Source organism: Sparus aurata, chromosome 11 (genome assembly GCF_900880675.1).
Source record: "Sparus aurata chromosome 11, fSpaAur1.1, whole genome shotgun sequence".
NCBI classification, from domain to species: domain Eukaryota; kingdom Metazoa; phylum Chordata; class Actinopteri; order Spariformes; family Sparidae; genus Sparus; species Sparus aurata.
The window spans coordinates 27,695,324-27,709,805 of record NC_044197.1 but is presented as its reverse complement, the minus strand read 5'-3'; the positions used below and the strand labels follow the sequence as shown (position 1 = coordinate 27,709,805).

General features: G+C 41.9%; 2 protein-coding genes across 4 annotated transcripts in view; one reads left to right on the top strand and one right to left on the bottom strand.

The window, feature by feature from the left end:
- Positions 1-1,549: 1,549 nt before the first annotated feature.
- On the top strand, positions 1,550-7,421 carry kng1 (kininogen 1). 2 transcript variants are annotated; one of them, XM_030434624.1, is made up of 9 exons: positions 1,550-1,687; positions 1,879-1,976; positions 3,149-3,295; positions 3,455-3,568; positions 3,667-3,742; positions 5,605-5,774; positions 5,875-5,985; positions 6,077-6,172; positions 6,717-7,421. In XM_030434624.1, exons 2-9 carry the CDS (start codon positions 1,911-1,913, stop codon positions 7,077-7,079), a joined length of 1,143 nt encoding a protein of 380 aa, XP_030290484.1. In that variant the 5' UTR covers positions 1,550-1,687; positions 1,879-1,910; the 3' UTR covers positions 7,080-7,421. The 2 variants fall into 2 exon arrangements, with proteins under 2 accessions (XP_030290484.1, XP_030290483.1); XM_030434623.1 differs by having other exon boundaries at positions 1,555-1,687; positions 1,876-1,976.
- A 464-nt stretch (positions 7,422-7,885) lies between these two features.
- The window catches only part of LOC115592079 (phosphatidylinositol 4,5-bisphosphate 3-kinase catalytic subunit alpha isoform-like), a 32,142-nt gene continuing 25,545 nt past the window's right edge, over positions 7,886-14,482 (bottom strand). For both annotated transcript variants that reach the window (XM_030434614.1, XM_030434613.1), the window contains one exon: positions 7,886-14,436. In XM_030434614.1, coding sequence (XP_030290474.1) covers positions 14,329-14,436 — 108 coding nt within the window. In that variant the 3' untranslated portion in view covers positions 7,886-14,328. The remainder of the gene's footprint in view (positions 14,437-14,482) is intronic.

Here is a 14,482-nt window from a genome sequence, read left to right as displayed (position 1 = left end):
CAATCCACATCGTACTCTACTGAGAATCATGTTAAAGGACGAATGCTATTATTTATGTTACATTTCTAAGGTTGGTTTATTTTTATAGACAGACATCAGAGCCGAGAGGTAGGAGAACACAGGCGGACCGCTCTCATTCAGATCGAGGTCGGCAGTGTCCTGCTTTGCTCAGAGCACCGGGTGGGTGATCTTTGAGAGCAGATTAAAGGTGAAATGGTGTGAATGGCTGTTGTTCGTCCGTGTCTTTTGGAAGCTGGATGGTTGTCAGTTTTCTTTGTTTTTGTATTTCCCTATATTTCTATATTTATTTGGTGCTTTTCAATAAAAAAATATATATATTTTTAATGAAAATGTGTCATATGTGCTTATTAATATTTCTATGAAAAGCCTCCCAGGTCATGTGACCAACGGACTTATATAGAACGTATATCACACTAGAAAAGTGGTAACGAAGAGATGGAAGATGAACTGACTGGCTGAACGAGCAGATGAGGAGAGCAGCCACCTAGGAGCTGAAAAGCTGAAAGTGGCAGCTGAATGGTAAGAACAAGGTCCGAGCAATCAGCACCTACGCTGGCCTACGGAGGAGACAGAGGACACTGATAACAAGACAAGGAAGCTCCTAACAATGCATGGAGGGTTGCACCCCAGGTGGAACTGAGTGGAAGCAAGGAATGAGGCTGAGGACTAGTGAGCGTCAAAGCCACCATGCAGGATGAAACACCAAACAATCCAAAACCTACTGATGCCTCAAACACAGCACAGGATTTGTGGAGGGCAGAATTATGCTCTTATAGATAAACACTTACCTATTTTTGTACAGAATCACATTTTCCCCCCATAACAGTCTTAAAAAAATGTATGTATGTACTTACTCACTTTGTATATTTAACTACAGAGCTGTAAATAACGGAGCTAAAGTGGCTCCTTTGAGGACACAGGGAAGATGCGAGCGTGGCGTCATCAGCTGACAGGTAAGGTGACGTTCATGTACTTGGTGAACTTTGGTGTGATCCTGTACAGTTATACCGAGCAGGCAAGGCAAACACAAATCTGTATGATACACGCATATGGAGTGTAACATCTGAGCACATGTCACCTCATTTCACAGAGGAGCAGTGGGGTAATCAGAGAGGCAGAGGCCAAAGGTCGACGAGGACAAAGTACCAGTTGAAACACACAAAACACACACACACACGGTGACACGCAGTAGCCCCTGAGCATGTGCAACTAGGGAAGATGTTGCTACTGTACAACGTGTTCAGTGCAAATCAACTCTTTAATTTGTAAATGTGTGATTACGCGTGTTGATGTAAGACGCTGCTTGCTTTTTTAAAAGCCTCTAATAAAGGTCCATCTCCTTACTTGCTCTCTTCTCTCTGATACTGACTGTTGTATTGACTCGACAGGTAGGAGGGCAAACAAAAGAGCAAACATTTACTCGCCTTTTACCGACAGGGCGTTTCGAGTCTGAGTGTGTGTGTGTGTGTGTGTGTGTGTGTGTGTGTGCCCTCCTGTCCTCTGTGTTTGTGTCCAATCCGTGTGTCATCATCTTTCTGAGGATTCCCGCCCACAGTTTCAGGAGACCTTCAGTCCGTCACACGTTTCTGTGTGGAGAGGAGTCCAATTTTTTTATCCTCTTCAAGCCCCAGGCAGGATCAGCAGCAGGCCTCCGACTGCAGAAATTGTAAGTGTCACTCAGTCTGTATGTGAAAGAATTGAAGAAAATTAAAGCTTGAAAATTGATAAGAGAATATGAGATTGATCCAGATACAAATCGCCAGGGTTAGGACATCCTTTGGACATGAGATGCATGTACATTTGTTTATAAGTACAGTGTGGCGAGAAGTGTATATCAACTTGCCATTTTCATAGCAGAGTAGAGCCAAGACATCCATCAGGATCGGACGATGAGGAGCGGAGTGGGGCTGTGTGTGCTGGGCCTGCTGTGCCTCCACAGCTCAGTGTTTGGGCAGGTGAGTATCAGAAATCAGAGCTGAAAACCGAGATTACATCGAGAACAGAGAGGCGTTGAGACTGCAGAGGGTGACAGGAGGAAGAAAAGTATTTTTGGTGAAGTAAAAGTAGTAAAACCACACTATAGCAATAGTCCACCGCAAGAAGAAGTGCCGCACTGAGAACTTAAGTGAAGTGAAAGAACCGAACTATCAGCAAAATATCAAAATCAATTTGTATATTAATGTTGTAGGTCACATATATTCTGTACTGTAAAATGCTTCATATTCTATATGGTGATCATGTTTATTGTAAACGCTTACATGGCAATCTGAAAAGTAATCAGTAACTGTGGCCGTCAGTTAAATGTAGCTGATTAAAAAAACAGAATATTTTTCTCTAAAGTGAAGTGGAGAATAAGTGTAAGCTATAAAGTCAGGATTTATACCACTAATGCATTAACATGTCGGAGGGATTTTAATGTTGTTAATGTTAAACTACCTCATGTACTCTGGGGCAGTTCATTTGGACAAAGCATCAAATAACATAAATAAATATAACATAAATATCAGATGATCATATTAAGGCTGCGACTAACAATTATTTTCTAAACAAACGCTCGTCACAATTTCCCAGAGTCCAAAGTGGCTTCTTTAAAATGCTTCTTTTGTCCAGTCAACAGTCCAAAACCCAGAGACACGCAGGCGAAAGAAGAGCAGCATTCCCTACCAGGGCCGGCACGTGATCCACATTTAAGCTTCAAAAATAACTGAAACGATCAATACATTCTCAAAATATGTGGCTATTGATTTTCTTCATTGACTGATTGAATAAGTGACTTATTGCTGCAGCTCTAGATCACGTTTTATCATGTAAAAAAAAAAAAAGTTTAATCAAACAAAGGTCGTGGTAACTATAGCTGTCAAATAAATGTAGTTGAATAAAAAGAACAATATTGTCCTCTGAAATGTGGTGTGGTAGAAGTGTGAGGAAGCAGAAGAAGGAAATATTTAGGTAAAGTAGAAAATAGCACAAACTTTACTTCAGTAAACTTTACTGGAGTGCATGACCAGTCTCAGATGGTTTCATTAAAATAAATGTCATAAATGTCATTAAAGAAATAAACAGTAGAAGTAGTAGTAGAAAGTCACTTCCTTCTGTTTTTGTGTTGGTCCTAATTCTGCCCCTCCAGGAGGTAGCGGAGGTCCCTCCGGGTGTCCTGATCTTCTGTGATGACCCATCTGTGCAGAAGGCCGTCAACAGCGCTGTCACCAAGTTCAATGAGAAGTTGACCACAGGAAACAAGCTGGCCCTCTTTCAGATAGTAACCGCCAGCAAGGTGGGTGATCGGAGCAGAAGTGTGGTTATCTGCATATCCACCTGAGTGTTGTCGTCAGGACCCCTGATAAGATCATAAAAAACGATGTAACTTCATATCCCTCTGCTGTATAAAAGTGCAGAGAGCTTCTGATGTACTGTGGGTGTCCTGTCTCTTCAGTCAGAGAATGGAGCGGACTCAGTGTACTCGCTGCAGTTCACCAGCAGGAGGAGTGACTGTACAGCGGGGAGCAGCAAACCCTGGACAGACTGTGACTATCTGGCTGTGGACAGGGTAATAGTCACCCCCTATTCATGTCTGTGGAGAAAATACAATATAATAATACCAACACTAGTTAATGTAAAGGTCATGTATTCTGTTTTTGCCTCCAGAAGCCAATTTCATGCAATGCCACAGTCTACATGACAGAGACCGAAACAGACACCAGACAGGTGGACTGTGTGCTCGGTGAGTATATGATTTGAAATTGAATTAAACGTTTTTAACAGTTATGACACAAGAAGAATCAGCAGAATTATCTGCAAGTGCAGTGAAACATCTTTCTTTAGGGAATGGTTACACATCTGGCTGTCTGGTAGAGTCAGACGAGAAGACTGATACCACTGTCATGTCTCTTTGATTGATACAAAGCTGGAGGAGCCAGGAGGCAGTTAGCTTAGCTTAGCACAAAGACTGGAAACAGAGGGAAACAGCCTGAGTCCTTCCAAAGATTACAAAATCTGTCAGCTATCATCTCTCCATCTCACTTATTAACACATTTTATTTTGTTTGAGTTGTACAAAAACATGTATGAACGAAGAAATATTTTTGACAGAGCAAGGTGTGATGGGTTGTGACCTCCTGAAGAGTCTGCTGGTTGCCAAGCAACTGTTCCCAGCCCAACCCTGTAGTCCATCTTTTAACCTTTTGTTAGAATTAAACAACAGACATAAAAACATTTTAGATGTGTGAGCTGTAGACAGTTTAACTGCTTTCAACATGCTCTCAACAAGCACGAAAAACAACTTGTGCAACTTGCGGCCTCGTGTAAGACGCATTACTTGTCACGTCACGCCTCCGCAGGGCCTCCTTTAAGTCTCATCCCACGTATTGAGAACAATTTAAATATTAATATCCACAGTGTTTCAGCTCTTTTCAGCATGATTTGGTCATTTCTGGAGCATTTCCTGCAGCACAGATCTCTGGTGTATTGATTGAGTCCAGCCTGACTCTGTGGGAGCAGAGCATATTTCTCAGAGAGAAAACAGTGAGTCATTGAGGAAGATGTACACTGGTGGGCGCAGGGCATTGTGTAATCTACCAACACTATCTGCACATTATTAACTTATCACACCATAAAAGGCAGTCACAGTCTAGACTTTAATCTGTTTGCCTAACCAGCTCACCGTCAGCCCACGGCAAATAGATTCAATGTTTTATATAACTGTCAAATTTTTTAAGGCCCACTTCGGAAGATGTGAATTTGTGTAGCGTTCAGATTGGCCTTAGTGAAGGAAAGGTTGTGAGGTTTTAGAGCTGTTAAGTAAACGGCCTGGTTGCAGTGTGAACACATCCACTAGATTTCCCCCCATATGAATATTTATGTTTAGTCCAAAATCTTAAATGTTCCGTTCAAAAGAACAGTTTACAACACACAAAGATAGCAAGTGAGATACGTTTTACCATAAACCAGACAATAATGTTCATTAAAGGTTAGTAGTCACATTATTTTTGGGGACCAGAAATCACAGAAATATGGTCACTTGACGCGGTCAGCAGAAGGGGTGACTTCAAATCCGTCCTCCGTGCTGCTGAGAGCAGCAGAGGTAGAGAGGGCGCTCTGGTGTAACATGTGGGTGCTGAACTGACCACCAGTGGTGCTCCATTTGGCATCATGGAGCTTGAAGATGAGCTGATCCAGTAATGTCCCTGCACAGAATAATACGGAGGCCCTGAGAGGCAGGTGCAAGTGGATTTTTTCATTCATTTTTTCAAATGTGAAAAAGTTTAGCAGGTGATTTTTTAAAGGATAAGTCGTCAATAGACAAAATAGATCTTTGCAACAAAAAACTAAAAAAGAGAGCGAGAGAGAAAAGATAAATCACATCCCAAAACAAAATGATCCTGGCAAAAAAAACCTAAAAACTGAAAAACACAGCTTTTGGAAAGTAAATCTGGAAAGATTTTTATTTTTTTTTAAATGACCACCAAAGAGGATGAGTAGTATTTATAAGCACTTCTTTAAAAGCCCATGTTCATGAGTTGGCCATGTAGTGAACGTCTCCCCTCTTTTTTCTCCCTCTCACTATCCTCCTCCTCCTCCTCTCCAGATGATTACGTCGTTCGAGAGAGGGCTCAGTGTTTGGGCTGCCCGCAGGAGGTCCCCGACAACTCAGAGGACCTCAGGGGTCCTCTCACGGCCTCCATCCACAAGTATAACTCCATGTCCGACTCGACTCACCTGTTCGCCTTCAACAATGTCCAGCACGCCACCAGACAGGTAGGGGCTGGCTGACACGAGGAGAGGGGAAGTGGGAGGAGTGTCAGGTGGAGAAAAACCTGTTTCTTTTCCACCTACCTTCTTGCGTGTGTCCCTGTAGGTGGTCGCCGGTTTCAGGTACAAGCTGAAATTTGACATGAGGAGGACCAACTGCGCCAAGGCCGAACACAAAGATCTCAACCACCTGTGTGTCCCTGATGAGGAGAATGTGGTAAACATGGCAACAAAACACACCCTACCACTGACTTAATGTGACGTTTTACCGGCCTGACGTGTCGCTCTGTGTGTATCGATGTTTGTAGGAGTTTGCCAACTGTAACTCGACAGTGGATATAGCGCCGTGGAGACTTGAGCCCCCCCAGACACAGATAGACTGTCAACCAGGGGAACTGCCCACGGTGAGTCACACTCGTCACAAAATAATTTTGAAATCCCACATGAAACAGCATTTTTTTCTTGTCAGAAACCCAATAAAGAGCAGCGCAGCCACTGATGTTACCCCAACCTGTGATATATAACTGATGCTGTGTTCTGCTCCTACTCTTTCTCAGGCATTCTCATTTATTGGGGATTTTTTTGGATTATCTGTTTATATATTTTATTGCATTATTAACTCACCCAGGATACAAAATCAGTTTCACATACTCATACATCACCAGAGACCCACACTGTAGTAATGATAAATGGGACTACTGTTGGTCAGTCAGCCAGGAACAGGAATCCTCCGCAGAACTTCTCAGTTCTGACAGTCACCAGATGTTGATGATGATGATGTCCTGCTCTTTTGTCACTGCCAATTCTAAAGAGAAGCCTACAAGAGACCTTCACTCTAAAATAAGTTTAGTCTAAAAGTGTTTTAAACTACAGAGGGTGCACACCATTGAGGAAGGCTGGGCTATGTCACTAACCACCACATCCGCATGTTGCACACTGTGTCTTCAGGTGTTCACCAGGCGCCGTCCTCCCGGCTGGTCTCCGCTCAGGAACCTTTACTACGAAGTTCCCTCCAACGTCTCAACAAAGCCCAACCCACAACCGACCCCCACCAAGGCTGCCAAGGAGGCCGGCAAAGAAGAATCCTCTGAGGAGGACACCACAGCTGCCAAACCGTCCGTCTCCCCCGACGCACCCTCAGACTCTGTGAGCGACACCCCCTTCCACTGCCCGTCCAAGCCCTGGAAACCTTTCAACCCCGTCAGCGTGGCAGGGACCGACGCTCCTGAACAGGCCACCGAAGACGCGACCGCCCAAGCGGCCCAACCAACTGCAGCAGGGGGCTTCGCCGATACAGACCTGCTGAGTTAAATATTTCCTCACGGGAACCACATTTATGTTCAAAAGAGTTTTAAGGTTTGTTTTTTGGAGGAACATCTTCAGGAGTGTTATTTAGATTTCAAACTATGAAAGCCAAAGAGTTAAGTTAAAAAACAACGAGCAGTGTAGCCAATTCTCAGGGGCCTGTAACTCAAGGACTGACTGATGGCAGAGCTCTGCACTGTCGCCATTTTAATCGCTGGTAAATCAAAGTTAGGAGAGCCTTTGGTGTCCATTCAATACAGATGTGATTAAATGTATGAGGTGCATTGGAAAGCTGTCACTCTCAAGGAAAAAAAATGGTTCGAAAATAAAATAAGACTTTATCCTGTGTGCTGGTTTTATGTGTGAATTTAAATGCAGATTATTAAAAATTCCTTTCATTTCTGTCTGTTATCATCGCCTGTAATCAGCTGCTCTCTCCTGGACCGGCAATATTCAGCTCCGTTGTATCAGGAGACGCAGACATCACACTGCGTGTCCCATGACTTAACAAAGTCACTTTCATTGACCCGAATCATCTTCCCGGTCTTTTATTTTTTTACTCCACTGAGCAGCTGAATAAAATCCAACAAATGTGTGAAGCAACTGAGAAAATCACTCAACCGACGTCCCGTGAAGTGACATTCACAGTTTTTCCTGACAGTTCTCTTCTCTTTCAGGAAAATAAAAAATGTCCTGAAAAAAAAAACAAAAAAACCCAAAATCAAGAATTGAAGTCACTATAGTTGAACAAGGTGAACCAAGGCCTGTTGTACAGTCAAACGGCGAGGGAGGACAGTGCAAACACAGCTGGGTGAATGTTTAACAAATTTATTTGTACATCTTCACAGAACACTCAGATGACCAGTCAGTCAGTCAGGGTACAAACCTTTACTCTCTGACCGGGGAGCCCAAACGAAACACAATACACATTTATAAATAAAAACGCAGGTTATTGAGAGGATGAATTGTCCTAGAAAGTGTTCCTACAGGGAGCAAACTTAAGGCATTAACTTATGAACGTCTGTATGGCTGCTTAGCAGGCTAATAAAAACACAAGAAAACATGTAGCAAGATGAAGAATGTTCATCTTTACCCAATCTCATGCAGGTAGGCTGTGAAAAAACACCACACGGGCCCGATGTACTGTCATTCATAGTATAGCTCTGACAGCAGGGTATAAGTGACAAACTAAATGCTAAAACCTAGCTCTAAATCTAGTTTAGAGCACTGCATACAGAAAAGAACATGAAACCACAGACCGTTTAATCGAGATGCATCTTTACAGTGAAAGTTTGGGACGTAGCCGAAGCCTCAAAATGACCAAAATCGATCAAATAACCTACATGATTCCTCATGTTTGCTCTTTAATCAAACGCTGTTTTTTTTCTGCAAGAAAAAGAGTTTAAACCCCTCAGTTCAAAGGCTCTAAAGAACACAATTTGTGGTAAAATGAGGACAATGTTTTAAACTGCTCTGCAGGAAGAAACCCCGGCCGGATTCACTAGATTTCAGGGCCCAAATCCATACAGGTGGTGGACACAATAGTGTGAACACCTGTCCAACAGTAACAAAACACACCTCAGAATAAAGACCTGTCCCATGCGAATTAATAACAGACACCACAAGTTTCACAAAAGTAGGATTTACTGCATGAATATTGCATTGACTTGCATTATATTTCCAGAGTGTTTGTGTTATTATGTCCACTGTTTCTCTTGGAATCATAGCTCAGATCAGATGATTGCTTCAGCAGGGGCAACTCAAGAGCAGGTTTTAAACTTCACAGAAAATCTATCAGTATTTCTCTGCACGCATAGGACTTAAATAATATCATCTTTGACTTTGAGCGAGTAAAACAGCAGGCACATGATTATGTGATACTCAATCTCTGCAGATTGTTGATCCATGCAGTCAGACAAACTGGCTCAGCAACAAAAATAGACAGAGCCAGTTGAGCCGATCGTGTGATAAGCCGATTTGTCAATATGGGCCCGTGTTTTCATTGCTGAGCTTTTTAACCTCTTTAACAGGGATAAAGCATCAAAGATTTCATTTAGGGGCGGAAAATCTAGTGCAACAACTGGAGCAGGAATCCGGCACCAATTCAGAGACAAAGTCAAGGACCAGGAGAAACAAACAAAACAAGCTCTGAGAGGATTCGAGAGCTATCGCTCCGGTGCTGGACGTGCTTTTGATTTTGAGGCTGAAGATGGAAATATCTCGTAAGCTACGGTTCTAAGGTTCTCACTGCAACTGATCTTAGAAACATGAACTCAAGCAAAACTTGAGACCCTCATTAGTCCAAGAAGAAGTCGAATTTTCAAAACTGTGGCATCAATAACATTCAACAAAAAGCCTGTACAGTTAAACTCACACACTCTCTCACAAAAACACACACACGCACGCACGCAATTGGAGCCGCAACTCAACATTCACTTCATTCTCGATTTATCTGCCGGTTATTTTCATGATTAATCACTTTCAAGCATTTAAATTATAACATATAAGTGTAATATTGCTTCTTTTGTCCAGCCAACAGTCCAAAACCCAAAGGCAACTTCAATTACCATCACACATCACAAATAAAAGCAAATTCCTAGCAAATTTAGGAATCTGTAAACAGAAAATGTTTGACGTTTTTGCGTTAAAAAAAAATTGATTGATGCAATAAATCGGCTCTCAAGATGGTCAGGGATTCATCAATCCTTGCAGCTCGACTCACGAGCAGTACTGAACAGACACCATACACCCCCCGAATCTAAACTTTAAACCAACAAAATACAGCTGTGGTTCTGATTCGTGACGTTTCAAGTAAAACACTGACAACTTACGTATGAAAAAAGTTTCTCCGTCTCCCCTCGTTTGTTTCCTCACAAACGATGCAAAAACTTCAGCATCTTCTCCTTTGTTTTGTTTTTCTTTCTCTGGCACAGAGCAGCCAGCGGGGGGGTAAAAAAAAAAGGCTTACAAAACATTTAGAGACACATGACTTCAATAGTTAAGTGTCATCACACACAGACACATGAACACATCCATACGTACATACATACGCAGTGTGGGTTTTCATTGGGGCCTGCCAATGAAGCTCTTGCTGCAACCTGTGCAGAAGGACTATTACTCATGTGGGCACACACAAACACTCACACACATCAGTTTGAAGGATACATGGGAAAGGATATTAAAGATAACAACATGACAGGTTTGTCACACGTGAAGCCTCCCATACAAAACTAGGTTTGACTGTAACTGTACATACATACTGCTTAATGCTGCTTCAAAATGTACATCGCATACACACAAGTTACGCTGCTTGAGGAACATGCAGACTAGGCTAACTTTTCTTTTTTTTCTCTTCTGGAAGAAAAAAAGGCTTTGAGAACTAGAATTTCGCAGTGCATTCAACTCTGTAAGTGATATGCATCACTGCACAACGTGTTCACAGGCCTGAATGACGCCTGATTTGGCACATTTAGGAAAATAGGAATAGTGACGGAGAGCTCTCCGCTGATAGCCGACAGCGTTTAGCGGCACTAGCTGCATCTGACATTAGAACAGAAACAAGAATGATTCGAAAACATGAAGAGATGAGAGCACATAAGGTCTACGTTAGCAATTCAAATACATTCCAGCCATCATAATGCTGCAATAATATGACATCACGGACGTACGCCACATCAGAACAGACCAAAACTTTGGCTTTTCAATACAATCAACAGTTGAACTGGCAAAGTGCAGACTCTCTTTTCAGCCAGCACACTGACTTTCAAGACAAATCCAAATGTCTTTATAGGTACATTGTGAGGGGCGTCAGGGGCGCATGAGGCCGCTGGGAGGCACCATTTCTTGTGAAATACTACATTCTGTCCTCAGCAAAGCACAGCTTATGACAGGTTCTCAATTCAACTGACAGATCTGGTACTGTTGACTGCCTCTTTATGTTAAAATTACCCACATTCAGCCAGCTACTGGCTCCTTTAAAAACACAGTCAAAAGGAAATGCATTTCTTAGTTACATCAAAATCCAGTAACACTTTATATTAATCATCTCCAATAAATGGCACATTTTGTTACTTAAGCTTTGACTTGGGGCTGGGCAGTACGCCCGTAAAATAATATCAAGCTATTTTTAAGCTGTATCCCTACACATGATACACCCTGATATTTTAATATTGATACAATATTGTAGGGGCGACTTTGTACTTTCAGAAAACATTAACACAATGAAATTTTTAAATTAGTAGGTAAAGACTATTAAAACAAGTAGAACCATCTGATGAGATCAGAAACGTACATCCGTTTGCTGTAATGAGCCTTTTAAATCCAGGAAAAGCCAAAACTAATGTTATATTATGATATCACAATATCCAGTCTGACACAGTATACAGTCTCATACCACGAGATAGTTATTTCATTGGCAACAAATATGAAATGCTTTACAAATCACTTATTAAGAAATTGTTTATCATAAAAAGCAACTTATTTTTATACTGTGTACCTTTTTACCCCCGTTAACAATTTGGATTGCCAGAATGGAACTGCCACTGGTGTTTATAAACCTTTACAGTGGCTGGTAGAGCATTTCATTCTTTATTTACAGTGAAATCACCATTTACTAAAATTGAATGATGAACTTAATGATGGTTATTATAAAGTGTTACGTAAAACCCTTCCCTTTTGTTATGATTAATGTTAAACATGGGAGACAAATAAAGTACACAACTGAATCCAGTGAAATGAGATTGTGGTGATTAGACGACCAAGCCCATCATATAAAACCACCACTTGTTAACTGGTGGTTGATTGCAGCTAGCGTAGCGACGTGAGACTGTAGCTGAGGTTTAATGCTGCGTTCCAGACAAAAATCTGAACTTGAAAACGTCTGACCCACTAAATAAAAAAAGTACAATCAAACTCGTAATTCTTTCTTGTAAACCTGGGGCACATCCATCTACCCCAACAACAACAATGGCAGCACCCATGGGAGGGCAGCAGGATGCATTTGTAGTCAACAGTATTTGTACAAGGCTAGTGAATTGAATATTTAGAAAAGTTTCCAAGGATAAAACAGCCTTAAAATAAAACGTATAACGGCATCTGTTAATTCTATTTTGTTTAAGGAAGGTGCACTGCGGGCTCACTTGTGTGTCACACGTAAAAGAGACTTCACTTTGTTACAGTCTGCAAAGTTTTTTGTTACTTTTGGCATCATGCACCTGGAATGCTTGGTGGATGGAAGTAGTAAAATTTCAACTTTGAAAGGCCAACCTCAGACTTTGACTGGACCGCAGCATAAGTTATTCAGTTCACCCTCTGCTTCCCGACCTAACAAAGCAGGTGGGTGAAGTTGGACAGTCCTAAAGCTCTGTATAACACTGTATTTGCTATGCCAAGCCTACTTTTCAAGGATCAAATCAACTCTGAATGAGCTGTTCAAATCCCTCCCCGAACAGATCTCATCAACAAACACTGTTTCACCTGATTTAACGATCCTGAAACCGACATTTAACTGTGACTTTAAACTGATGGAAAAAGCTACATGCTCAAATGTTTCTGTTGGCAAAAGTCTGCAAAATTTAAGCTTCAAACCAAAAGGTGTCAACAATGCCTGGCGATGGAAAGCTTGGCTCAAATACAGCCAGTGTTGTGGGCTCAGTGAAAGGTGCTCTGGGTTAGAATATCACGTGAATATCGTGTGAAAAACACAAGTCCATGAGTCAACAATGTGAAGACATTCTAATGGTGCACAAGCTAACCTAACATGGTTAGAAGTACAAATAATACACAATGAACGATCAAAGCAAGCTCCTCATGCTTCTCATGTTAATAGTGCTGATGGTTTGCTTACTACAGCTTGTTTAGGAAGAGTTTGTAGGACTTTGCAGTGTGCAGGGTTGTGGAGTGTTGTGCTGTGACGCCAAGGCATTTTTATCAACAGGAAGACATTCCCCTGGGCCTCTGCTCGCCGTCAAGGTAGACAGCCAGAGGCTTAAAATAGGTCCCATTTTTCAGAAAATGTGAGACTGGCACTTCCGACTCATGTCATTCTGCATTCACAAGCAAATCAAAATGTTAAATTCTACACAGAGCAACAAACTAGGCTGAATACTACAAATCGGGCAACTACTGATAAGGTCAAACGAGATGTTTAACTTCTGACAATTGGCAAATCCTCCGTAATCTAGAAAAAAGGGGAAGGCTGTTACACTCATGGTAAGAAGAAGATCGAAGGAAGCGAAAGCACAAATACAAAAAAATATATTTACACTAACAATGGTGTGTTTCTGGAGAATTAGGCTGTAGAAACTGAACGAAACTAAGATACATAAATAAATTCAAAAAGTCATAATAAATCTGTATATTACTCTAAGTGCTGTTTTTTTTTTTCCTTTCTTTGATGGAGAGGCAGCATCACCCTGAAGTTTACGCAAGAGTCTAAAGCTGCACCACCAACAAATGTTCCCAAGGGCGGAATGCTTTTTCATTGAGGCTGTTGGAGACTGTGGAGAAGTGCAAAACAGCTCAGACGCTTCAGCAGTTTTGAGCTTTGAAATTTCCTCACAGAGAGTTGAAAGCTGACACCAAATCAGCTCAGACGGGCGACACTGTGCAGTGGTAGTCATCATAGTAGACCAGGTACTCCAGTATTCCTGCACTGTGCAACAAACTCGTGTAACACACGTCAAATGCAAGATAATTTAGACAGTTCCTAATCCCGCTCTCTTCTCAGCAGTGATAAGTTAACAAAAAGGTTTTCCCACGCATACAGCAGAAGGGCAGCAAGTTGAACTTACTGTGTGGCTACATTTTTAGATTGGCAGATATGTCCTCTTCGACGTTGTGTCCAATTTGTGTTTTTCCTGCAAGGGCAGCAGGGTAAGGGGGAGAATTTCCTCAGTTACCCAGCAGAGGGATACAAGCATCGGCCTGCTAGGGCACATTTTCACAGGGACATGAGGACGCACTTGTTCTTGTAGATACAGAACAAGTAGAGGTCATCGTCAAAGACCACAAAAAAGGAAGAATAAAATGGCAAGAAAATGCAGAAAAAAAGGAACCTCGTTTAAATAAACAGAAATTATGCTGGTGCTTAAAAAAAAAAAAGCTGAAATCTTCCATCAGCTGTGAGCTGTTCGTAGCATCTGCTATAATGGAGAACTGAAATTCCTTGATAGGCCGATGCTGCATGGTTAGTAGTTGAACAGCTGGCAGATAAGTAAATACTCCACGATGGGACTGATGGTTTGTGTGTAGGAGATCAGTTTAGTGCATGCTGTCTAATTGTGTGGAATATCCAGTCCATCTTGGTGGTCCACCCTCCATGGTGAGCGTCGTTCATCTGCTTCATGAAGTAGTCCAACGCCTCCTGCACAAAGAAGAAAGAATGAATGTGGATGAGATAATCAAACGCT

What these genes read in the sequence shown, in the direction of transcription:
- kng1 (XM_030434624.1), top strand. Translation starts at nt 1,911, where the DNA reads ATGAGGAGCGGAGTGGGGCTGTGTGTGCTGGGCCTGCTGTGCCTCCAC. An exon ending in ACAGGTGGACTGTGTGCTCG is followed by an intron (nt 3,743 to 5,604) that starts GTGAGTATATGA and finishes CCTCCTCTCCAG; the next exon opens with ATGATTACGTCGTTCGAGAG. An exon ending in AACCAGGGGAACTGCCCACG is followed by an intron (nt 6,173 to 6,716) that starts GTGAGTCACACT and finishes CTGTGTCTTCAG; the next exon opens with GTGTTCACCAGGCGCCGTCC.